Source organism: Mastomys coucha, unplaced genomic scaffold, assembly GCF_008632895.1.
Source record: "Mastomys coucha isolate ucsf_1 unplaced genomic scaffold, UCSF_Mcou_1 pScaffold21, whole genome shotgun sequence".
Taxonomy (NCBI): Eukaryota; Metazoa; Chordata; class Mammalia; order Rodentia; family Muridae; genus Mastomys; species Mastomys coucha.
Window position 1 is genome coordinate 142,131,323 of NW_022196904.1, and position 26,515 is coordinate 142,157,837.

The 26,515-nt window shown below is 45.7% G+C and overlaps 2 protein-coding genes across 4 annotated transcripts in view; both read right to left on the reverse strand.

The window, feature by feature from the left end:
• Nucleotides 1-7,321, reverse strand: part of Ms4a15 (membrane spanning 4-domains A15) — a 15,281-nt gene extending 7,960 nt beyond the window's left edge. For all 3 annotated transcript variants that reach the window (XM_031384733.1, XM_031384734.1, XM_031384732.1), the window contains exon 1: nt 7,193-7,321. In XM_031384733.1, the coding sequence (XP_031240593.1) occupies nt 7,193-7,262 (70 nt within the window). In that variant the 5' untranslated portion in view covers nt 7,263-7,321. The remainder of the gene's footprint in view (nt 1-7,192) is intronic.
• Nucleotides 7,322-10,584: 3,263 nt separating this feature from the next.
• On the reverse strand, nt 10,585-24,137 carry Ms4a18 (membrane spanning 4-domains A18). The gene is made up of 6 exons (XM_031384983.1): nt 23,679-24,137; nt 21,825-21,935; nt 19,496-19,552; nt 15,094-15,207; nt 13,672-13,773; nt 10,585-10,770 (listed from the first exon to the last, which is right to left on the reverse strand). The coding sequence occupies exons 1-6, from the start codon at nt 24,135-24,137 to the stop codon at nt 10,585-10,587; spliced, it is 1,029 nt and encodes a 342-aa protein (XP_031240843.1).
• Nucleotides 24,138-26,515: the final 2,378 nt, after the last annotated feature.

Genomic DNA, 26,515 nt, shown 5'->3' on the forward strand with positions numbered 1-26,515 from the left:
GGGAATGCCAGGGCCAATAAGTGGGAGAGAGTGGGGTGGCAAGCATGGGGAGGGGGGAGGCAACAGGGCTTTGTTATTGTTGTTTTTGTTTGTTTGTTTTTTTGGAGGGGAAACTGGGAAAGGAGAAATTTACATGTAAATAAAGAAAATATCTAAAAAAAAAGAAATAAAAATGAAGGACATAAAAAAAAAGGTCAGAATAAAAGCACGTTAGTCAGCAGTCAGCTATTAAGAGAAAATCTTGGGCTGGCGAGATGGCTCAGCGGGTGAGAGCACTGACTGCTCTTCCGAAGGTCCTGAGTTCAAATCCCAGCAACCACATGGTGGCTCACAACCACCCGTAATGAGATCGGATGCCCTCTTCAGGTGCGACTGAAGACAGCTACAGTGAATTACGCTGGAGCGAGCGGGGCCGGAAGAGGTCCTGAGATCAATAGCAGCCACACACATGATAGCTCACGGCCATCTGTACAGTTACAGTGTACTCATATACATAAAATAAATAAAAATAAATCTTTAAAAAAAAGAGAGAAAGTCTTGAGTACCTGGCAAATTGCAGCAAATGAAACTGACTCGGTTTGGAAATTTATTGCTAGTCAATACATTCTGGAACTGTGGACAACACAAACGTACCCATCTATGTTTCTGAAATAGCAGGGTCTTGATATAGCCTGTTTCCTGTGCTTTGGGGGACCTCAGTAGATGAGCATCTTTATGCTAGATAATGGCATGTGTCACCCATGTGTCCTCTGTGCCATTTGCCCTGTGATGGGACTGATTGGTATTGGTGAAAGTAAAACACGAGGGTCCCCCGTTGGACCTGCCCTTGAGATGCATAGCTGAGTCTCCGCAAAGAGTGGAGTAGGGTTCCAGTGGCTGGAGTACCTCCAAGGGAATGGCAGAGGAGGGATGGGGTGAAATCTGCTAGCATGGGCATTTTCTGTCCACTGTAGATGATTAATAAATGTTTCATGGGCTGGGGAGACAGCTTAGTAGGTAAAGTGCTTGCTTTACCTGACACAGACATAGCATGAGGACCCACCTAAGTTGGAGTCCCAGAAACCCATGTAAAAAGCTGGATGTGGGCTCACACTTGCAAGCTGAGTGCTGGGGACCCTTGGGACTCTCTGGCCTGCCAGACCAATGAGCTCCAGATTCTCTCTCTCTCTCTCTCTCTCTCTCTCTCTCTCTCTCTCTCTCTCTCTCTCAAAAGCAGTTGTCTCCTGAAGAGTGACATGCAGAGTGGACCTCTGGCCTCCGCATACATGCACATACCTGGGTACCCCCAGCAGAGAGGCAGGACTCTGCATGACACATGCACACAATTGCACATATGTGAATATGCACATACATGTGCATACACACCCATGCGTGTGCATACATGCAAAAGAAGAGCATGTTTCATGTAAATAGTGTTACTGAATGACAATCCCATGCGGAGGGTGGCAGAAGTCATTCGCTATCTTTAAGGACTTTCTAATGTTCCTTCCAGCCAAAGCTGGGTGGCCAACATGTGATATCAAGAGCAAGTGTCTAGGAATGGTGCTGTTACTTCCCACATGGTGGAGCTCAGTTGGGGCTCTGGTTTCCAGGCTCCTCATACTGACGTGATACTTAGCAGACATGAGTGCTGCTTAAGACAGGACTGGCAAACATTCCCTTAAGAAACTCAGCTAGTAAAGGTTTGGGGCTTTGATCAAGTAGTTTCTGTTTTCAGTAAGAGATGCCTTTTGTAGTGTGACCCAGACACAAGCAATGAATGCATAAGTAGGTGGGGCTGTGTTTCAATAAAGCTTTATTGACATAGACAGATGGCCTGGATTCAGTTGATGGGTGGAGTTTTTCCAACTCCAACCTCAGAACACTGCCTGGGCCATAGTACATGTTTACTAGAATTTCCTTGTTGCTTTAGATGTCAATTACACTAATTTCTATGATTTGGAGTAATAAGGAAAACAAATTGAGCTTCTGGATATTTCTATACAGTGAAGCTAAATATGGCTATGGTGGCTTTGGCTAGAGTTTGGGTCTTGAATGTCCTTCAAAGGCCCACATGTTAGACAAAGGCTTGATAGACTCAGGATGTTATGACTGGCAGGTGACAGAACCTTGTATTACTCTTCTTATTTCTGTGACCAAATACCCTAAATAAGCAAGTGAAAACAAGATGGATTTATTTTGACTTAGTGCTCAAGGGAACACTGTCCATCATGTCAGGGACTGAGTGAATCCATCATGTCAGGCAGGAGTGAGGTAGCAGGTTGCGCTACATCTGTAGTGAGGAAGCAGCCAGAGTGGGTGGGAAGTAGAGCGATCCTATGAAACCTCAAGTCCTAGCTCCAGTGAGCTGCTTTCTCCAGAGAGGCTCTGCCTCCCAAAGCTTCTGCAACTTTCCCAAATAGTGTCATCAGCCTGCGGCTGACCCAGACTTCAGGCACTTGAGCTACAATGAACTTGCAGGGGCTAGAGGCTGGGGGAGGGTCCTTGGAGGGGATTTGGGGACAGGGCTTCCTCTTTGCTTACTAGCCACACACTCTGGCCATCACGCCTACCTCCTCACAGTCTTACATAGGCAAGCAAATCTGGGCTGAGCCAGAAGCAAACCTGTTCTCTCTCTCTATAGATACACTTCAGGCATTTGTTATAGCTAGCATAGCTGCCTCTCTCATCTCAGAGCTGGCAGCAAGGATCAGAAGTGAAAATGGACCAGACTGTTCCTAGAAACTGCCCAAGGACTGTAATATGTTTGTTTCAAAGCAGTGTGGTTAGCAGTCCTAGGTCATCACTGACCTTTGAACCTTGCTGAACTATTCCCAGGGCACAGCTCCACCCTGCCCCAGATTATGGCATTAGCAGCATTTGCTGGCCTTTTCCTGAGGACAGAATATTTCTGACACATTGCCTCCCACCTTCCCTGTGACCTTCTGATAATTTCCACAGTCATTTAGGTACGCTGACTGAGGCTTGCAGCAGAGAGGGGGCATGCTTAAGGCAGCTCAGCTAGTAAACTTGAGGGGAAAGACTCAAGTCTAAGTCTGTCTGTGTCCCAGCCTGCACCTGACAGTCACTGCTGCCTTGGGGGGGGGGACACTCTCTGTCATTTGCTCATTTGTTCTAGCTGTTGTTTTCTGGGTGCCTTGGCATTTGGTGTGGTCCTGTGACTTGTTTTGGTTAAAATCACTTGAGTGACTGTAAATTCACAACTTCTGAGCTAAGTGTTTAGTGCAGTCCAGGGCATGATGGACAGACATTCCCCTTTGTCACAGTAACTAGCCTTCTTCCAGACATAGGGCACTTTATGTGCTTGAGTTCCCAAGTGAGTAAAGTCTTCAGGGCTGTGAAACAGCAGGAGGAGACCACCCTCTGCTGTCTCAATGGCGCTAAGATGGCAATAGGGCATAGCGGAGTTGGCAGTGTTTGTAAGCCATGAGAACCCAAGTTCAATGCCCAGATCCCACATAAAAACGCTGGGCATGGTGGAGTTCTTAGAATCCCAGTGCTGAGGAGACAAATCAAGACAGATCCCTAGGGCTTGATGGCCAGCCAGTCTGACTAAACTGGCTAGATGCAGGCCAGTGAGAGGCACAGACAAAACAAGGTGGGTGGTGCCTGAGGAATGACACCCGAGCTTGTCCTCTGGCCTCTATATGTATGTGTGCACACATGTACATGTATTCACACGCATGCACATTGTGTATATACACATGCACACATACACAGACACTAAGCTCTGTGTTCCTGAAGCATACTCTAGCTTCTCCTGACCATTACATCCTCCCAAAATGGAGAAATATATGTAAGGCACTAAGAAGAATCTATGTCCTCCAGGAGTCAAGAGTATAGGAAGGAGTAGGAAACATATACAATTCAGGCTAACAAACCAGAAAAGGTAAATGCCTCACTGGAAGTCACATAGCACGTCAGTGGCTGAACTGTGATAGATCCCAGAATTCCCACTTCCAGTAGGGACGAGACTGACTTTAGAGAATTCATGCACTCCTGGGCCTGGATCCTTGTTTTGTCAGAGTGAGGGGGACCCATTGTTATACTTTCTTCCATGGAACAATAGTTCAGATGGGCTTGGCATTCACAGGTGATCAAATTAAACACCAAAGGGGGCTGACCTAGCCTGGCACAGCAGCACTTCCCCAAGTAAGGTTTAAAAAAATTATTAAAGACAGTTTAATGCCCCGGAGTCAGAAAAGTCAGGATTTTAGGCTAAATGGACACACTTGCTTTCATAGTTGCCATTTTACCATGAACAGGTGAAGATCATGTGGACCATGATGGGTCATATGTGTACTAGGGACATTTTCTGAGGTCAGAAGGACTCTCTGGATTCCCACTGGGCTCAAGTCACCCAGCAGGGTACACTAGAGTCATTACCAGCATCTCTCCCAGGCGGGTGGTGAGAAACATGATCACACAGACCCCCGTGATCCTCAGGAGAAGAGAAACACCTACAGAAATAGGCTTTGCACCCTCGGCGGGGTAAGTGGCAAACCCAAGCAGGAATACATCCTGAGATTCACACTCTCCTCTCCCCTCAGTGCCACCAGAAGCCAGTGACTAATGTATCTGTGGTATTCCAAGTGACTCCATCTCTCTGTGCTCTCATCTTTCTTACAATCAGCCAGGATATCCCTACTGCTCATACATGCATAGGAACAGAAAGAAGGAAAGCCATTGCACCCTGCCTTAGGGAAAACAGCTGCCTGGACATGCAGGACATCCAGGGCAGCTGTGTTGATCATCAGCTGCTGGATGAGTCCTGGGTAATTACAGCCCTTCATGGAAAGCCCTTTACAGTTTATAAAGAGCTCTCCTACAGTCTCTAGAGAAGCTCTGGGAAGGAGGTGCAATGTGGGTCATTTTGTGGAGTGGGTTGGGGGGAGGAGTGGGGCAGGTCATGGGCCTGGAAGGCTGATGTGTTGGTCGGAGATGTTAAGGCTGAGCTGTCAGCTGAGACCAGACTCTGATGTGAGTGATGTCACCGAGGGTGTCAGGGGACTTGCAAAAGGCAGGTGGCTGAGAAGCTGTAGGGTGTTTTTTATACCCTTCCTCTCACGGTTGCAAGTAAGGTTAAAAGTAGGTTTGACACTGCCCAGGGAGGAGGGGAACATCTCTCTGGTTATCTTTTGCCATGGCCGAGAGGCTGGCTCTGAGCAGCTTGTCGTATGAGAAAGTCACATGTCAGCTCTTTTCATTGAGTCTGCAGATTCCCAGGTGAGGGGAGAGCTCTTTTACAGAAAGGGACATGGGAGAGAGATCCCTGCCATGAGGGGTGTCTCTGTAGAGACACCCCTTTAGAGAAGTGTCTACCAACTCACAAAGCGCCCGGCAAGTCCATGATCCCTATCGTCTTTCTCCTCCTTGCCCACACTGCCCAGCCTTGGGGATGCCACTGTGGCTAGGCACTGTGTGTGTGGGTGAGGAGAGCAAGAGCAGCATGGGAAAAGATTAAAGTCACCAAACACCCTTTGTATCTGCTGCCCCAGGTCAAGATATGACACAGCACGAGACCAGGCAGGCTAGTTGCTAGTTACTGAATTGCTGCTGTTTGGCCTGAGGGTGCCTGGAAAAGCCACAGACTGTTTAAGTGTCACCTCGTTATAATCACTGTGAATTTTTACAAGTTATTGTACAGTTTTACTTAGGAATAGCTATTTGTGTCATAGAATATAAATTTTGATTTATACACTCTAAAAAAGAAACCAATATTCAAATTGAAAAGAACTTTACAGAGCACATTCACCTTAGGCGCGCGCGCACACACACACACACACACACACACATACACACACACACACACACACAGAGAGAGAGAGAGAGAGAGAGAGAGAGAGAAGCCCCTAACACTCCAGAAAGAGAATAGTGCCCAGCTACCAACATCTGTCCCGTGCTTGGTATGGAGGAAGCTTTCAGTCCTCCTGGGCTCCAGCTGTTAACAGTCTCAGTAGCATGGGCATTTGTAGTGATGGGCTGTCCCAGCATGCTAGCTGGAGCACTCTTGGGCAGCTAGCACGTTTTCTGGAGCATCTCTAGAGAGCCTCTTCTTCCACCCAGGCCCCAAAGCAGCTTTGCTTATTTCCCCCTTGGAGTTGCTTTTTGGGAGGAGGTGTTGGGGGCTGGAAAGGAGTGACTCTTAGGGGTGGGGATTCTGGGATGGGATATATGGCAACATGTCTGGGACTTGGCAGCTTGGCTTGTAGTTAAGTCTCAGACCCTGCATCCAGCCTAGTAAGAATCTACACTACTATCTGGTGAGATGGAGTGAGATGGAGTGTGTTTGTGGGCAAACTGCCTAATCTCTCTGGGTCTCAGTGTCTCCCAATATCATAAAGTGGCTGTGGAGTAGTAGGGTGAGGCGTTTTAGGCTTCTAAGGGTTTCCTCTATATACATCCTGGGTCTGCAGTCATTCCTCAAACTAGGCAAGAACTTGCATCTATTTAAGTCTCGTCTGTGGCACCAGGCATCTTGTCTCCAGTCTCAGTGTTTCCAGGACAGCCCAGGCACGCCTCACTGTCCCAGAAGTGATGTAAACTGTCCCACCAGATGTAAACATGGCGTGGGGAAGCAGATCTCCCAGTCATTTTCTCCTCCCCCCCTCCCCCCAGGTTGGACCTCACATAACCCACGGCCTTCTACTCTACCCCTTGCCTCCCTTCCCCCCTGAAGCTGAACAGCAGGGACAGCTAATTGCTTTCCTCGACTAATACGTCCCATCTGCAAATGACACAGTATTTGTTGAGAAGGCTTCTCTAGCAGTGACCCTGGTCATATCCTTCTCCTCTCATTAGAGAGAAGACAGGCAGGATACCTGTGCATGGTTAGAATCACCTGACTAGGTTGGATATCTAACCTGAGCTGGCTTCTGGAGGAAGGGAGTCTCCACTTCTTGGGAGGGTGACTGTCCCCTTGGGGTCCCTGGTAGGTACCCGAGGGATCTCTGCTTTTGGCTTTGAGGAGAGAAGACAGACAGCTTTCTTTTGCCTCCCTTCACTGTGCAGTGGGTCTCTTGTTGCCCTGAGCTGGAGAGGGTGGCCCTGGGATCCTACTTCCCAATCTTAGTACCAGGTGGGTTCTCTTCAGTGATTCCTTCTCTCACCCTGGGGGCCTCCACAAACCCCTACCTCTTCGCTGGCTATGTTCCCTGGGTGGCCTTTCTGGAAGGACAATGGGGGTACTCACCGGCTTGCCAGGGCTGCTGTGCAGGCTGCTGACTCCCCTCTGCCTCTGCGCTTCCACATTCACACATCATCCTGTGAAAACCTTGCTATTCGTGTGGGGCTTGGAAATCACTGCTTAGGAGCTACGCCTCTGGTAGGTTCTTCCTGGCTCAGAGGCCTCCGCCTGTCTCCCAGAGGTGGGGGCCGGAGAAAGCTATTTGTGTGGTCACTGGCCTCCAAAGAGTCCCAAAGTACCCCAGTCCCTTGCTTCAGTCTCTGGAAGGGAACGCTAAGGCTCAGAGAAGAAAGTGATTTGCTGGGCACCCACTCCTAGTGTCTGAGCCAGGATGCAGACCCATATGGCTTTCACCCTCCCCTTCACCCAACTGAGATGCCCTGAGAGGCTTGAGCAGGCTGCCTGTGTTCTGCCCACCCAGGTTTGACCACAGTTAGACAGGGGGCCCAGGAGGCTCACAGCTTTCGGATGGCAGGTTCCTGTGAACATGTGTTAGTATATGCGTATTTTGTATACACAGTACCTTTTAAGTGCTTGGCGAATTTGCCCGTGCATTTCTGGGTTCAGGATCTCACACAATAGCTACTGAGGCAACTGGGAAAGCCACAATGATTAGATAGGACCTAAAGGTTCAGACACCCTGAACACCCTGGGGTCAGGCCTGGGCAAGCTCTCAGTTATCCTTGGGATAGATCAGTGTGGCAGGTTGAATGTAAAACAAACAAACAAACCCCAAATAAACAAACACTAAACAAAACCAAATGGCCTCAGTCCCCAGTCCTCTGTGTGTTTACACCTGCAGAGAAGGGTGGAGTTGTTTTCCTAAATCCTCAAAACTGGCCTGCCCTGTGACTTCCCTCTGCCAACAGGAAGTGGGAGTGATCAGTCCCAATCTGAGCCACTGGAGATTTTGCCTGCTGTATGCTCTGTGAGCTCTACACTTAACACTGAACATCCCTGGCTTCCCTGATGCGGGATGAAGCATGTGACACAATTCAACTGTGGCCAGTAGAGGCCCCACACATGCATTTATGGTCAGCAAGGCCATGGGACCGGCCTTCCACGGAACACAAATGCATGAGATGGTTCTGCTAACCCTACGTCAGACCTGCCCAGGCAATAGCAGACTGGGAACAAAATGAAGGCTTTCTGTGATATCCCAGACGGCAGCCTCTTTGTTATAGGCATAGATTTGAGTCTAGAGATCATGTGATAAGATTTATAGACTGATGTTCCTGAATAAGGAATTTGGCCAGGGACACATGGATAGTAACTTAGAAACTGAGACAGTTACTAAGGAAGAGAAGGGCTCTTCTGGGAATGGAATCAGGATAGACACCTGGGAGGCTCAAAAGTCGTGAACATTCTGATAAAAGGGCTCTTTGTAGGTCATTTGCATAGAATCTACCTTTTCCTCATTTGTCATCTATGTCTCTGCCAAATGGCTTCTCTTGTTGTTCTTTTTTTTTTTTTTTTTTTTGAGACAGGGTTTCTCTGTATAGCCCTGGCTGTCTTGGAACTCACTCTGTAGACCAGGCTGGCCTCGAAAACTCAGAAATCTGCCTGCCTCTGCCTCCCAAGTGCTGGGATTAAAGGAGTGTGCCACCACTGCCCAGTTTCTCTTGTTATGCTTGATGCCTCTTTCTTCATGTCAAAATCCCCTGTGATAATCTTTGGGGTAGCCTGAGCATCTTTGATATCATAGATATTGTTTGAGGCTTAGGCTTAGGCACCCCAGGGCATAGCTCGTTGATGTGCCTTTTCTGAAATAAGAGTGAGTCCAAGTCTCTGACCTTCAGTGCTCCTGTGTCTCTCACTCTCCTCTTCCTTACGACTTGCTCCTCAGGGCACTCTTGCAGTTCTAGGATCTAAAGTCAGGTTCTCTACCAGGCCTTGTTGTTGCCACCAGTTGTGCCCCCCATCTCCTCAAGCAGGGGGATTAATGTCACAGGAGACTGAGTCAACACTACAGGCTGCCACACACCATTTGCCCCACGCACCACTTGGCTGCAACTTTAATTACTATAGAGAGACTATCTTTTTCTGGCATTGAGACTCTGTCCAGGCTGCACCCCTCCCTTCACCCTTCTCAGCCCATGGTTATCCCTTCCCTCCAAGCCTCAGCTGCTTATTTCTTTCTGCAGTACCTGATTTTGCATAAGCCACACCCATCTGGCTCTTCTTCCCAGGATTTGTGAGAGCCTGTGATAGGCACTTAATAAATTTAAATATTTTCTCTTCTGTTAATCTGTCTACTGTCTGCTGTCTTGAAAGATTCTGGAAGCTTCAGGAGGAGAGAAGAGATGTGCTTCCCTTTCCCCTACAGGACATTGAAATTTCAGAATAGGAAGTGAGTCAGGCATGGTGACACATCCCTGTCACACCAGTGCTTAGGAGATGAGGCAGGAGAATCAGGAGTTCAAGGCCTTCCTCAGCTTGGGAGTTCCAGGCCAGCTTGGGAAACATGAGGTCTTGACTTATCTTCCTCTAAAACCACCTTTATTTATTTCAACAAAACAAACAAGAAGAACTGGAGAAACTGGAGATGTGGGAGTGTCCATAGCATCCAGCCTTCCCTCCCTCAACCTCTGCAGGTTCACGTAGCCCATGAGCCAGTGATCTGGCCAGTATGGTCAGATCTCCCTCTTGCTAAATGATCCTTGTCCTTGCCTTTTCTTTGGATGTGGCTGAATCTGTCAATTCTGTTCATACAATTCTGTTTGTAACACTTTGCTGGGAAATACTACATAGCAGACTGGGTACTTAATGGAGTTGCTCTCATCCTGTTATCATCCCTGAGAGGTCCTTTTCTACTTGCCCTGTGAAGTTTGCATCTCTATCGTTGCCCAACCCAGACACCTTTTTCTTGGGCTTGAGTGGCTTGCTTGTTACTGTTCCAGTAGGCAGTATGGTGTCCTTTTGGGGTCTCATTCACACACCCAGGAGTGCTGGGGACACACAGCAGGGTTAGGCAGCCCATACTTTCTGTGCTCCTCATGTTCCATGGGTAAGGGGGATTACCTTTCAGGATTAGAGTTGGGAGAGAGGAATTAGAGGCTGAATTGACAGTTGGCCTGTTTATCAGTTTAGAATTGGCTTCCCACAATAACCATACAATTGGAGCAACAAAACACAAGATGCAACATTGTATGCAGTTTGTTAAAGTTAAAAGATACCTAGAGTCAAAGGGAAAAAGGATTATGAATTAAAAAAAGGACAATTAATAACAAACCAGAGGGAAGCTTAAGAGTGAAGAGGTGGAAAATTAGATGTTCATCTTGGCCTAGAGGTAATGCCAAGGTCAAGGTCACAGGTGTTTCAAGGTAAAACAAAGATATTGTAGCAGCACTTCCTTTGAAATGTCATTGAAATGGACATTCTGTCAGCTATCCCATCAACTATTTCTGGGTATGACCAGCTACATCTTGGTATAAATGTTCATCACTGGGGAAAGTGGGCTGGCCTGGGATGTTGGTGGCACTGTTTGGGCTGGTGGTGTTGACAGGTCCAGTGGTCGTGTTGACAGGTCCAGTGGTCGTGTTGACTGTGTTGCCACCAAATATGGTTGGGATCACTGCCATGTTCTGAAAGACAAAAGACAGGAAGCCCATCAGCATCCTCTGTAGTAAACTTTAAAAAAAGGCTGTAACTTCTTCCCATGCCTTGGGTAGACTTTCTCTCACGGATACTGGGCTTGGTCACATGACCTTCTTTGGCTAAGGAGACAACAATAGTTATGGGGATACAAGCAGCCATCTGTGAAGATTTTACCTACTAGAGTTTGATCTTTCTCATGGGAACAGAAAGCAGCCTGCCTGACCTGATAAATAATGAGATAAGAAGCCCAGTTTTTTTCTGTCCACAGCCAGTTTGCCAACTGTCAGACTATCCAAGACCATCCAACCACTGGGTACCTCAGCAAACAACTGTAGGCTTGGCAATCCCAGCAGATCAGAACTGTCTGCAAGACCGACAACATCATGAGAAAAATGCCCGTTATGTGAGCCATTACATATTTGGGTTGTATTTCTGAAGTTACTAATGGATAAATTACATTCAAAGTAAATTTTAGGCCTAACAACTAATGTTAAATTAGAGTTAGACCACATAGAAAGGATTGTGTTTAATCAACCCTGTGCTAAGTAAGACTTATGTGTGTGTGCATAGTGCATGGGGATATGTGTGAATTTGTTTGCACATATGTATGGAGGCCAGAGAAGTCACTGTGTGCTTCCTCAGCTGCTTTCTACTTTATTTTTTGAGATAGGTTCTCTCCCTGAACCTGGAGCTTACTGATTGGCTAGATTGGCTGGCCAGTGAGCTCCATCTTAGCCCCGCCTTCCCTGACTCCCAGTTCTGGGGTTACAGACACATGCTGCAGAACCTGCCTTTTGATGTGAGTGCTGGGCATCTGAACTCAGGTCCCTGCACTTGTACAGTCAGAGATTTACTGACTGAACTATGTCTCCAGTCTTTAGTGAGGGCCCTTGGCTGTACTGAAAAACTTCTAAAAGGCTTTTCTTGTGGGCTTGGTCTCAGAGAAGTCAGATCTCAAAATAGGTGTCAGTAGATGGTAGAGAGAGGTCTATCTAGAACACAACTAAGGATGAGGCTCTTGTCAAGTTGCAACATCCATAATCTGGTACACAAAACATCCACAGATACGTTTGAGGAACTTGTATTTGCAAAAGGACCACTAAATATGAGCTGACCTTGCTTAAAGTACAAAAACGATTAGAGAATTGAACATCTTTCTTAAGATGGATAAGGGGGACTCTTCTTTTGAGAAAGCAAAAATGTTACTGGCAGAGCCAAGAGACTAGAGATGAAGACCCCAGAGAACAGTGGACTAGGGAGACACACCTAGGAAGTAGGAGAAAGCAACGGCAGATCTTTCCTCAAGGCTGAACTGATTCCTATGCAAGGAGTGCTCTTTGCCACCATGTGGGTAATATTGCTCCATAGGATTTCATTAAAAATATTTATTTTGTGCCTAGGGGTGTTTTGTCTGCATGTATGGTTGTATACCATGTGTGTGCCTGTTGTTTTCAGAGGGCAGAAGAGGGCATTAGATCTCCTGGAACTGGAGTTATTTATAGTTGTGAACTGCCATATGGGTGCTGGGAATTGAACCTGGGTTCTTTGGAAGAACAGCCAGTGCTCTTAACCACTGAGCTGTATCTCATATATACATAACTGCTCCATAGGATTTTAGAATTTGTCTTGAGCCTCTTAGTCTTTCTCTACTGAATGAGAAAGTAGATTTGAGTTATTTGATTCTTGTCTCACTAGACTCTGTTGGGTATACTAATAGAATTTTAAAAAATTATTATTGTAATTGTTTTGAGATAGAGTCTCATGTTGTCCAAGTTGGCCTCAAACTTGCTAAGTAGCCAAGGATGACCTTGAACTTCTGATTCTCCTGTCTCTGCCTCCCAAGTTCTGGGATTATAAGCATGTATCATCATGCCTGGTTTAAGCAGGGCTGGAGATCAAACCCAGGGTTTCCTGTAAGCCAGCCAAGCTTCTTGCCTACATTCTCAGTCTCAAAGTTGCTTTTAGTTTCTAGGTTGCAGTGTCAAGCAGATTCACAGTCCAAAACTGGACCGTGGACTTCAAGTATGGTGATGGAATTGGATGGAATGCATGGGAATCCTGGGATGGAGATAAACATGGTTTGATTCTTTTGGAAGTGTTAGTAACTCAATTGGAAAAAAATTCTACAAATCCTCCTCTTCCTGCCTCTTAGGTAACTGTAGCTTTTCTCCCATAACTGGAGCTAGTCCTTTGCTTGCAGGTACTAAGTTTGGCCATGTGAGTGACTTTGGCCATAGGACATCACCAAGTGGGGCACAAGCAAGGGCTAGAGTGCTTGCCTGTGAGGGATTATGTGTTTTTCTGGGAACTCAGATGCCTTGTGAAGAGACTCAGGCTGGGATACTGGAGGATGGAGCTATCACAAGGACAGAAACAAACCATCCCACTAAAAGACCTGGGTACCAGCTTTCCTGAAGCCCATGTGGGAGCTGGCCGCAGAAAGAGTGATTCCATCAGAGAGTGATGACATCAGCTGAAGAGAAGTCATGAATCACAGTATGAATGGATGATATTCAGAACCAAGAACCAAGTAAATCAGCGGTTCTCGACCTTCCCGAGGCTGTGGTCCTTTTAATACGGTACCTCATGTTGTAGTGACCCCAAGCATAAAATTATTTTTGTTGCTACTTTATAACTGTAATTTTGCTACTGTTACAAATCATAGTGTAAATATCTGATATGCAGGGTATCTGACATGTGACCCCTAGGTTGAGAACTCTTGAAGGAAATCCTTGCTGTTTTTAAGGTACTTGGTTTGGGGGTAGTTTGTTATTCGGCAAATCTTATCTAATACATCCTTTCAGTCCTGATTTCCCTCAAGCTCTGGTCATTCCTTGTTAAACTTTCCAGAGCAGGCTCTGATTCCTGGAATAAAGCCCAACACTCACCTCAAAATGGGTCCAGCAGACAGCCTGACATCCAAAATGTGAGACCACGCAGGTGAGGATGAATTCCAGGAGGGCGAAGGGGAGGAGACTACCGGAGACTGCCTATAGGCAGAGAGGAAATAGGAGCATTTCAGCCTTCAGGGTTGACTGATGACAGTGCCCATGTGTAGCCGTTCTAAAGCAACTACCATATGCCTCATCTGGAAGACTAGAGACAGCCTCTGTGTGTCGTGTATTGGCGTTGATGCCGTTGGTGCCTTTATGTACCTTTGCCATAGACATTCAGTATACCCCAACCTGTCAGCCACTGAATTTTATCGTAAGCTTCCTCCGGAGCCCACTTTGCTTTGCATCCAACAAAGCCAGAAGCTCAAACGACCTTGTGGAGATCAGTCTTCCACTGATGACGGGTGGGGCTGGTGTGTAAGTACTCTAGATTCCTTGCCCCGAGGTCTTACTTCCTTCCTCTCTTCACAAGAACTACTTGCTCTAACATTTGCTTCTGAGACAATCCCTAACTGTGTTGGACCCCAACAAGTGCTCTGACCATGAACCTACATGGGGGGCCAGGGGTCCTTACTGTGAGTTGGGGGATGTACCAGTGAGGTGTGGTCCATCAACTCTGCCTGGCTCCTGGCTGTCTTAGCTTGTGTGATCTCTGTGGTCTTGTCCGAATCAGAGCTTTGAGGGCAGGACTGAGCTCAGTGTGTGTTGGGCTGTGGCCCTGTCCACAGTGCATTGTGGAGACAGGGTCTAGGAGAACTTCCTCTCCAATTTTCCTCTTCAACAGAGGATGGGACTCCAGAGTTTAGCATCAGGCTTACTGGAACCCTAAGCTTTTGTTCTACATGACACTAGTATACTCTTTGATGACAGAGGTGCCTATTATCAAACAGCCACTTTTTAGACTAATAGTTAAGGTCAATCTTGATTCCTCATAAACCACAGCCTACATCTTTATCCTTTCATCCTGTTGCCTAGGGCTGGACTCCAGAGGTAAGAAATCTTGCCTGGTTTCCTGCCATGTCCTATCAAGGCCAAGTTCTGTCAGCTGGATTAGGCTATTCTGGGGCCTACAGGGAACTTCTCCCTTTGAGGACTTTTCTCACCTCTGTAGATGGGCCTCTGCTCTGCCAGGTTTCCTTGGTCTACTTGATTAGTCCTGAAGGAGGACCAGGTTGCAGCTTGAGACAAGTAGCTATATCTACCCCCAGACCATTTCCCTCTTAATCTCAGAGTCCTCACTGTGGTATAGAAACATTGTGGTTGTTTTTAGCAGTTGCAGGGTTTTGATGAAAGTTATGTATTTTATGGATCATATTAGGATAGAATTCTGTTGCAATTCCTTCTTGCTCAAGAAACCACCGTGTAAGCTCTCCTGGTCCCAAAGAAGCATTGGGACCAGTCCACTGTAATGCTTACCTTCAGAAAATTATCCATGCTGTAGTGGGAAATAGACAAATCTACGATGATTAAGATGATACCAATCAAGGAAAAGATGGAACTGACGACATTCATAGCAATGCTGCTGTTCACCTGAAGGACATAAAGGGAGGGGAATGGTGAGCAAAGGTCAAAATTCAGCATTTGGGACGACTCAGGAAGTAGAATAAAAGAGGAATAGGGCAGAAAGGAGAGGGTCAGTCTGGTTGGAGCAGAATCCTGTTTATGCTGGAGGCAGTGAGATGATCTTTGTGCTAACTCCCTTAGGGCAGGAACTACACATTGAGAGAATATTGACAGCTGGCTAAGCAGCTAAGGGAGGCTGGTGTGGAGGCAAGGTGAGGTTGCTGGCTTGCTCTACAGCTAAGGGAGGCTGGTGTGGAGGCAAGGTGAGGCTGCTGGCTTGCTCTGCAGCTAAGGGAGGCTAGTGTGGAGGCAAGGTGAGGTTGCTGGCTTAGTCTGCAGCTAAGGGAGGCTGGTGTGGAGGCAAGGTGAGGCTGCTGGCTTAGTCTGCAGCTAAGGGAGGCTGGTGTGGAGGCAAGGTGAGGTTGCTGGCTTGCTCTGCAGAAGAAAGAAGCAGGGATGCCAAGCTCATTCTGAGAAGAGACAGTAAGAGAGACAGGAACTCTGAGGGTGAGGAGGTCTAGAGCTTGGTGTTGATAAGTTTTGCTGGGGAAGATTTTCAAATGTGAAGGCTCCCCTTTGCCATAGTGAGATATCAAAAATCTTTAATTGTTTACGGCCTTCCTTCACTCAAGCTTCTTCTTCTTCTTCTTCTTCTTCTTCTTCTTCTTCTTCTTCTTCTTCTTCTTCTTCTTCTTCTTCTTCTTCTTCTTCTTCTTTTTTAATCGAGACAGTTTCTCTGTATAGCTCTGGCTGTCCTGGAACTCACTCTGTAGACCAGGCTGGCCTCAAACTCAGAAATCCGCCTGCCTTTGCCTCCCAAGTGCTGGGATTAAAGGCATGCGCCATCACTGCCTTTAATTTAATTTAATTTATTTATTTTATGTGTATGAGTACACTGTAGTTGTACAGATAGCCATGAGCCATCATGTGGCTGCTGGGACTTGAATTCAGAACAGCTCCTCTCGCCCCGGCCTGTTCCCTCCAGCGTAATACACTGTAGCTGTATTCAGATGCACCAGAAGAGGGTGTCAGATCTCATTACAGATGGCTGTGAGCCATGATGTGGTTGCTGGGATCCGAACTCAGGACCTTTGGAAGAGCAGTCAGTGCTCTTACCCGCTGAGCCATCTCGCCAGCCCCAAACTGCTTCTTTAGTGGGGTTTTGAGAAAGAAAATAAAGAAAGGTCAACATGTCACATTTAGGCTGAGTCTGGAGCACCTTCCAGACTCAGAAATTAAAGGAGAGATTTCCATTAGACGTCAGACATCCAAGCTGGGTGAGTCATGCTTTTAATCCCAGCACTGGGGAGGCAGAGAGAGGCAGATCTCTGAGCCAGCCTGGTCTATAGAGTGGGTTCTGAGTTCCAGGACAGCCAGGACTGCACAGAGAAATCCTGTCTCAAAAACAAAAACAAAAACAATGTACCATATTTTCTGTATCCATTCCTCTGTTGAGGGACATCTGGGTTGTTTCCAGCTTCTGGTTATTATAAATAAGGCTGCTATGAACATAGTGGAACATGTGTCCTTATTACATGTTGGAGCATTTTCTGGGTATATGCCCAGGAGGGGTATAGCTGGGTCCTCAGGTAGTACTATGTCCAATTTCTGGAGGAACTACCAACTGATTTCCAGAGTGGTTGTACCAGCTTGCAGTCTTACCAGCAATGAAGGAGTGTTCCTTTTTCTCCACAACCTCTCCAGCATCTGCTGTCACCTGAATTTTTGATCTTAGCCATACTGACAGGTGTGAGGTGGAATCTCAGGGTTGTTTTGATTTGCATTTCCCTGATGACTAAGGATGTTGAACATTTCTTTAGGTGCTTCTCAGCCATTCGGTATTCCTCAGTTGAGAATTCTTTGTTTAGCTCTGTACCCCATTTTTAATAGGGTTATTTGGTTCTCTGGAGTCTAACTTCTTGAGTTCTTTGTATATATTGGATATTAGCCCTCTATCAGATGTAAGATTGATAAAGATCTTTTCCCAATCTGTTGGTTGCCGTTTTGTCCTATTGACAGTGTCCTTTGCCTTACAGAAGCTTCGCAATTTTATGAGGTCACATTTGTCAATTCTTGATCTTGAAGCATAAGCAATTGTTCTGATACCAGAACTGACTGAAATGACCTAGGCCCTCAGATGGGGAAAAAGACAGTCTACCACTATATCCAGAGGCAGTCACTCTACTTCTACTACCACGCATGTCCACGCATGTCCATGCATGTCCACACATGTCCACGCATGTCCACGTAAGATCTATAGAGAAAGAGGACTTCTCACCACTGGGGAAAGCACATTAAAAACAGAGAAAAAAGATCTTGGCCCTCCTAGGGGCTATATGGCATGGTTTCCATCCTTCACTCCCATGGACATTAATACAATGGCTCCAATGAGGTAAGAGGTAATGAGACCACTGACCTGGCTTCTAGACAAATGGCCCCAAGACCAGTGGATTCTATTGATGTTCTGGCGATTTCTGGTGATATACCTTGACCAAGTATTGCCTGAGACTCCATAGTACAAACAAGAGGGAATAGAGGATGAAAATAATAAAAAAGAATAGTTCAAACATATAAATTGGTGGAAGACACAGAGAAAAGATCACTCTCCCTCAAACAACTGGCAGGACTCTGGTAACTGACCTTCATCCTCATTTGGGGTTCAAAAACTTTCTAAGTTGCTTAGAACAAGTTATTCAGACCTTCTTCTTTTGCTTTGCTTTGGGCCCGCTGTACTGAATATAGGAAGGGATTCACCCTTTGTGAGTTTATGTTTGGAAGAACTCCCCCACTCCTTCCCAAGCTCAGAGACCAACAGTGGCAGAACTCTTTAACCATTCCTTTCTCAAGTCACTACAGGCCCTGCAAGCTTCCATAAAGGTTCTTCATTGGACTATCAGAGAGACCCAGCTGAACTCTGAGTTCAACCCCAGTTTCCCTCTGTTCAAGCTCAGTGACACTATCTGGGCCAAGCAGAGAGCCAAAGGGTCTGAAAACAGTTTGGAAAAGACCCTACACAGTGATTTCCTCCATTTTTATGGCTGTGAAGGTAGTTGGCATTATGCTATGGATCCATCATACCCAAATCAAGAAAGCAGAAGCTACTGATGATGATGCCAAGTGGACTATCTTCAGACTGTGGGCAGAATTAAAATGAAGGTTTTATTGGCCCTGGCCCTTGCTTTATGTTCTCTTGAGTCTTGTGTGTGGTATGAGTAGAAGGCCATGGTCTAGCTCCCACTGCTTTCAGGCCAGGAGCCGGGAACTAAGGAGGAAGATAGATACAGGGAGGTGATAGTGTGACTACAGATCAGAAACCCATATTCCTTCTTGACAATTGCTCATTGATAGCCACTTTAAATGTTTGATTGTATTGGAAAAAGAAAAGATGTGGAGGTTTATCTTTTGAGATAGAAATACAGAATTTACAATTCTACACATACCCCATAGCTGGACTCCCTAGTTGCCAAAAACAAGGAAGTTTCTATTACAAAACTTAGGGTTGTAAAACAGATTGGATTAACAGTGGGGCCTTGCACTTTAAATTGCATAGCCAATTATCTAAAACAAAGGATTAATTCAGTCAAATTAATGATCCTCAGGGGCAACTACACTTCTTTAGAGTAGGATGAGTCCACAATTTAAGTCATTCCTTAAGACAAGTGGGAACATGACAGGACAAACCATCTTGTCTCAGCTGGAGACATCTATGGTTTAACCTGAAACTGACTCCCCAACTGCACCCCTTTTTCTACCCCTACTGGGAAAAATCCTATGGAAAAACACCCAACCCTGTTCTAGAAACTCAGGATCAAATGCCCAGCTAACTGCATCTTTTGGCTTCTGGCAAACTGCTTGCTTGCTCTACTTCCCCATGCAACTGTCAACAAGGATGTAGTTTTCTGTGTTCTTTGACTTTAAAAGCTCCCTGTAAAATGCACTGGAGGCTGCTCTGTGAGAAGTGTTTCTTTCCAGGCAGTCACCTTCTAGCTTAATGCAAACTCTCAACTTTGGACTTTGGTTGTGCTGAATGGTCCTTGGGTCTCTACCCTAAAATACTCTGCCTCAATTTCTCCTCTACAACATGAGAGAACAAAAATATCATAAAGTTGTGAGGATCAGGTGAAATACAGTGTGTAAATTTCCCGAGCCTAGTGTCAGACCCTAGGGTTACTGTGCGACCTCCTTGCCCAAGTATGGGAAAGGTAGCCTAATCTTAAGACACATAGGTCATCAAAGAAATGGCATAATGACTTACCACACAACTGTTGGTATCCTTTTCAGCCAAGACGGACAAGGATCCAGAGATGATAAACTACATAGACATAGGAAAAAAAAAAAAGAACATGTCATTAAATTTCAAACATCTTGTTTCTCAGACATGTAAATCTGTGTGCTTCCTCTTAACACTATCACCGTCCCAAACTTTGGGTGGCACTCAGACACCTTATACCATGCAAATAACCTAAGCCAGTGACTTTCAACTTTCATAATGCTGTGACCCTTTAATATACTTCCTCATTTTGTGGTGACCCTCCCCCAATCATAAAATTATTTCATTGGTATTTCATAACTGTAATTTTGCTACTGTTATGAACTATGATGTAAATATCTATAAAGCTCAAAGTAAGGTATATGTAGACTGTACAATCTGGTGTGTTTTTTGATGGTCTTAGGGGATCCCCATGAAACGGGGTCATGACTCACAGGTTGAGAATCACTGCTATAAGTCATTCATTATCACCACTATCTGACTAGGTATCTTCATGGTGGGCCATACCATTATCCAAACTCACTCACTGCTGACACTGTTCTATCCTCTCTATGATCTTGTTGTAGGAAGTTAGGGGCAGGGTAGCATGGTGGTATAGTACTGAGGTTGGGAGAGAGGATATCAGGGCTCCTGTTTCATATCTGCTACTAATTCATCTTGCTGTGTTCCTTGACCAGCCTGATAGTCCTAACAAGGTCCCTGTTTTCATACAGTTGACCTCTCTGAGTTACTGTTGAATCTGTTTTCATCTCATCTCATTGTAGTAACAGTAGTTGCTGAATACTTTATTTTGTACTATTATGGATTAAACCTAGGTCCTTGTACATGCTGGGTGAATACTTGACTACTGAGCCATAATCTTAGTCCTGTATTTCTTTCTTGTAAGGACTACCAAGATAAAACACTTCTAAATGGCTACGTGTACTGCCTTTGCACAGTAAGAAAGGGGATTTGAACTGGATGATCTGAAACCTTGAAATGATAAGTTTTCCTAGATCATTGAGTTTGGGGGAACTGAAACCTAAAACTTAGCTGAAATCCAAGAACTTAGTTCAAGAGAATGAAATAAAGCTATATATGGTATAATAGTGTCTTTTTTAGTAGATGATATAAGAGTCTATATAGAAATTCTAATAGATCTGAAAGTCACTAGAATTAATAAGAAGGCACTGTTATTTTACCAGCTAGAAGATCAATGTGATGATGTCAGTTGCTTAGCTGGTGTGGTAGAGGGAGAAGAAACTCATTAGTGGAGTAGTGTGCAAGTTTTGATGAGCAGCTTCCCCGGCTTTTCCTGTTGTTGGAAGTACCTCTCACCCTTTCTGGTTACTAACCAGGCTTGAAGGTTCTGCTTGCTTTCTGCTTTTAATTTTTTTCTATAATAAAACCCCTCTTAAACTCATCCTTTATTACCTGTGAATTTCATTCAAATTTTCCAGGTACAGAGTCATTGACCCAGCAGAAATTTCATATGAGCCTGAGTGACCTACACCCTAATTCCCAAGTTAAGCCCCTCAAGAGATAGTCTCTGTCCTTCTGAAAGAACCTTGTTTCTCCTATTCCCATGACTTTCATATACACACTGCTGTGCTGGCAAATGCTTGCCAGCTGCTGGTGAGATGTTACAGAGGGGAAGGCCTTGATCATGGATGTTTACCTATAGCCAAATGGTTGGGCAACTTGCTTAATTAATTAATTCCTGAAAAGTTTGCAGTTGCTTTCACGATTGGGAGGTAGACACTGTATAACGTGAATCTCTGTGGACTTCCCTTTATATATATTAGGGTATTACAACCACATACATCAAGGAATAACAGTTACTCTGGGAGTCCTATGCTGGAGGAAGAGAAAGGCTGAAGTTGGTGCTGGTTAAGAAGAACTTACATCCTAGGAGATTTCACATAGCTCTGCCAGCTTGTCAGCTCACTTTGCAGGACAGATTGGAGCTGAGGCAATGATGGGCCAGCTATGGATAAGACCATACCACGGCCATGACTGGGTAGTTATGTGTACTCCTTACCCTCTACTTAAACCTAAACCCCTAAGGTGGATTTTGGGGAGGTGTCTCTAGGCTCTTTATTTGTTCCTCTTCTCACTGTGGTCACAATGCATAGATCATCTTTCTTTTCTTCTTTGCTATGGCCCATCTGGGGGCAGGGTGGTAGGTGAGTTCGTCAGCCTTCAGTAGCTCCTACGGACTTCTAAGCTGAAAGGGTTCTATGCCTGGGAGTAGGGTCCAAGGGTCTTTTCATCTCTTCTTCTCCCTAGTTCCCCTCTGATGACTTAGAAAGGAGGCCACATGGCTTGTACTCACAGACAGGCCTCCCCAGATCAGGTACCCTGAGAACCCCAGGAAAGAATTCGAGTAGAGCAGAGGGTTGACTGCAGAGAAGATATGAAATAGGCCAATGAGGATCTGGATGGCCTGTGGGGAGAGAAGAGAGAAATCTGGTGAGAGAGCAAGTGGGGCTGTGGGCTGCTGAGCTGCTCTTTCTCACCTTGGCTGCATTCCAGAGCCACTTGAGGTATGAGTGGGATGGGGGTTCACCTAGGTCAACATCTAGACTAGACCAACGTCTCTGAGTGAGGTGACACCAATGGGTGGCCTGAGTAACGAAAAGGGTAAGATTATTCTGAGCAGTTCTCTTTTTGAACTTGGGTCCCCATATGCTTTTAAATCGTCAGCCACTAGAATTCACAGTCACTTCACCAGTATTAATTTAACAGGATAAAAAGCATAATACAGAATTACAATGTCTATGCAATATAATCATTGTTTACCTTCTCAACATACAGTTATAGTCTTCCTGGTGCTTGGGATCAACATTTGGATTCCTGATACAATTTTATAGACTTTAAACAGTGGCTCTGATAAATTTGGGATACAAACATAGAAAAGAAATGAGGGGTTGGAGCATGTATTAGTCCATGTCCAGATACTATAATGACATACCAAATGCTAGGTGATTTGGATAAGAAAAAGAGAGTCTATTTAGCTCATAGTTTTGGGACTGTCCATTCAGGTTAGCTCTGATGAGGGCTCTCCTGGCTTTGTCACTGCAAAGTAAATTGTATCATTGTGGATTACAGGCAAGAGGGAGGGATTATATTAGTGAGACTGAAAGCCAGAGGGGTTGAGGGAGGCCAGTTTTGCTCCTGTGGGAACTATTAAGAGGTTCCACAAGGACTATACAAATCTCTTCTGAGCCCAATGACCTAAATACCTCAAACTAAGCCCTTCCTCTTAAAGGCTCTCTGGCACCTCCCAACATTACCTACTGGAGACAAAACTTCTGACATATGAAGCCTTGTAGGGCATAAGCTAGCCATATTCCTACTATAGTAGGGTTTTGATGAATCTGTTTCCTTCCTGAACCTTCCCTTGTCCTCTAGGAGGGTTGCAACCTCTCAAAGGGAGCAGGGTCTTTTGCACTCTTTGAGCACAAAAGCTGTGTATGTGTCTCATGGTAATTGCCAGAAGGTACAGTTATCATAACTGCTATGAGTAAATACCCATCCCACCAGGTCTTTGAGAACTATGTCCTGGTCATCGCTATCTCCTCCCATGAAGAGTGTGCTTCATGCTAAGTGAGGTAGTGTGCACTGAGATGAAGATCTTGCTATGATCCAATCATCCTTCCAGTCAGTCAGTTTATGAGGAACTGATTAGTATCTAGCAGAGCGTAGGACCATTCTTGTTTCTACCTCAAAAAAAAAAAAAAATGGAATTGAGATTTTAAGGGTGCCAAATGAATGAGATGTTTTTGAAAAGAGGCAGGAATATCCCTGGTGGAAGAGGAAATCAGCAACCTCAGAGGCATTAGGATATAGAGGAGCTGACTAGATCTTATGAGAGGCAGTGACTGAGGTTCTAGGAAGCCCAGTCCACTTGCCAGGGTCAATGGTTTTTCTAGTGAAATTACCTCTGATCCTTGTCCCTGATAGCTAGGAAAGGGATGGCTGGTCAATATCATAGCTTCCCCCAAAACACATGGAATGAACTGGGAAGCTGAGGAATACAGGGAGAGATTGCCATTTGTGGGGTTATCCTAGCCCTAGCCTTTTGAAGCTGTGGCCTCCTTTGCCCTCTGACCTCATTGTAGGCATGGACTTACAAAGTCCCTGAAGGAATGGACTTACAAAGCTGGAGAGATGACGTCATACTCACCCCTAATGTTCTGACCTCTTCATTTATGAATTTCTTGGGATTAAAATCAGAAAAGGACATAAAGGACATGTTCCACTGGGGATGGCTTGAGGTCTGTGTTGGCCCGGGTACAGTGTTCAGGGGATTCTGAGGGTCTCCAGGCTGGATCTGGACACTTGTTACTTCTGGTGAGTACTGGATTACTCCCGGTGGAGTCTGTACACCAGCCATTGCTGCGGGATACTGTAGTCCAGGGGGCCTAGCCTGCAGGCCTGCCGCTCCAGCTGGATTCTGGATCACGTGTGGGTTCTGGAAGTTTGCACTCCCTGGGTTATACTGGAGCACCGTTGCTGAGCCTGGGTAGGTGGTGGTCTTTTCCAAAGGCTGCCTCTGGCTTCCAGAGACCACAGCATATGTAGGCTGGATGACATGGACATTACCCGGGACAGTGACAGCAGACACATTCTCTTGATTGCTCATGATGCACAGCTGCTACAAAACACGCAAGATACAATTTCCACCAGAAAACCCACAATCCCACTTACTCTTTATGTCTGTCACTGTCTTCACTAAAATGCGCACCTACTAAGTAAGGGAAGAGTTTTTGTTTCTTTGGGGTCCATGTTCTTTCTGAGGATACAATATTCAAATGAGCTGGGACTTCTTGAAAGACCAGGTATCTTAAACTTTATTTAATCTAATTCTTTATGCATCTGGGTGTTTTGCCCTCATTTATGTCTGTGAACCATGTGTGTGCCCAGTGTCTGAAGGGGCTAGGGCATCCGATTCCCTGGAACCGGAATTACAGATGGTCGTGAGCTGCCATCTGGGTTCTGGGAATCGAACCATGGGAACACAGTGTTGACCTCTGTTCATCTATATTTCAGATGCTATCTCTAGGATGCTGGGGAGTCTGAGGATGGCCCCCGGTTTCCATCTTAAGTGTCTGAGGCTGCTGGAAGAGAATAATGTGACTGTGGTCCCGACTGGACTTCTGGTTAGGTAGATCTGGAGGATGTCTTATTTTTCCTATGTTGATGAGGAAAGATCTCTGGGAGGAGGCAGTCAGCCTCCTTTGCACATTAAGGACATATGTAGAAATATTTTCCACTCAGATGAGGAAAAAAACCTCACCTGTTAATACTCACTTCTGTTTAATGCTTTTGCACATAAATTGTAGATCCTTGGTGGCAGGGCATCAAATGCTTTAACGCAAAATAACGGGAACTGGATTCTGGCATGATGCAAACAGAAAACTTTCTGGCCTCTAGATGACAAATACAAAGTAAACCCATGCTAGTGCTCTATGGTGCCAGCAGGTGCCAGAGTGAGAAAAATATCCCCAAAGGCTGATATCAACTTGACTCTGCTGGCTGCTGAACTGGCACCGTTCACTGCCGATCACCCAGATAAGGAAGCCGCAGGCAAGGCAGCATCAGGGTTCAGAGGTCAGACAGCTCCAGCTCTGTTTCACAGTTTCTGCTTTTATGACCTGCAGGTGTAAGGGCACTAGCTCTGTGAAACATAGATATAGAAACGTCCTTCCAACAAGCCCCCAAGGCCTTGGGGCCCTCACTTCCAGCACAGGAAGGCTCTCTTTACTCCGCCTTTGTTGAAGAGTAGCAGCCATCTGTAACAGAAAGGCTATTCTCTGAACTCTACCATCCCTCAGACTCTGAGCTGTTTTATTTCCAATATTAAGTCAAGTGGATCTTAAATGTGGTCTCTAGGCCACATTTAATGCAGGTATCACTTGGTAAAAATCTCAGTTCACTGTCCAGACTCACTTGGCCTTTGAAAAAGCCTCCTAGATATCTCTGAAGCCGGCAATGTCTGAGACCCCAGTAGCACAGAAAGACTCCCTGCCCTGTTTTTGCTTGCTGCCTTCACCTCATTCTCCCTGAATCCAAACAATTAAAAACCCAGAACTTCAGAACAAACCCAGATTTTCCTTCTTTTTAAGACCAAGCTGGTTTCTGAGGCCTTTTGCAGTTTTCCTTGTCTGTATGAAAAACACCTGGCAGGACTGTGGGTGTAGCTTGGTGGGTAGAATGCTTGCCTCATGTGCATAAATACTGGGTTCTATTCCCAGCACCAAATAAACTGGGTGTGGTAGCACACGCTTAAAGTCCCATGCTTAGGGCGAGGAAATCAGGAGATTTAGAAGTTCAAGGTCATCCTCGGCTACATAGTGATATTGAGGCCAACCTGGGATATGTGAGAGCCTGTCTTGAAGCTAAACCAAGAAAACAACAGCAACAAGACACAGGAGTCTGAGATCGGAGGATTGCAAATTCAAGACTTACTTATATTACAGAGTAATTCCAAGATGACTTGGGACACTAAGTAAAACGTCTCACAATTAAAATGTTATAAAACTGAAAAGGCCTGGAAATGCAGTGTGGTGCCAGAGCTCAGTGCAAGAGAGGGCCTGAAATCAATCTTCAGCACCCCATTAAAACATGAACAAGAGAAATGCCTGTCGTTGGTCTGACACCTGATAGCCAAGGAATTCCCCACACTATCTCCCGCATGTCCATATCCCCTATGACTCCACTAAGCCTCCTGGGGACTGTGGTTCTGAGTAGAGAATGACTCACTGCATAGCTCACAGGAGTGGGCTTGGAACCCAGGCTTGTTTCCTTGTCACTATGTTTTAACTTATGTAGAAGAATTTTGTGCCTGTTGGGTGACACAAACCATGAATGTTCAGCTGTAGGAACATCCTGTGTCAAGCATCCTTTGCCTTCTCTCAAGAACTCCAAGTTTTCCAGAGAGGTGGCTGATAGTAACAACTATAGCAACTGTAGATTATGTTGCACAGCCCTACTGATGTGAAGCAACACCTCCAGCCATGT

Bases quoted from the DNA above. Each gene is read 5' to 3' on its own strand.
- Ms4a18 (XM_031384983.1), bottom strand. From the start codon at position 24,137: ATGAGCAATCAAGAGAATGTGTCTGCTGTCACTGTCCCGGGTAATGTC. The intron at 19,553-21,824 runs GTGAGTACAAGC...ATGTCTATGTAG, and splicing joins TGATCTGGGGAGGCCTGTCT to TTTATCATCTCTGGATCCTT. The intron at 15,208-19,495 runs GTAAGTCATTAT...TATGTCCTTCAG, and splicing joins AGGATACCAACAGTTGTGTG to GTGAACAGCAGCATTGCTAT.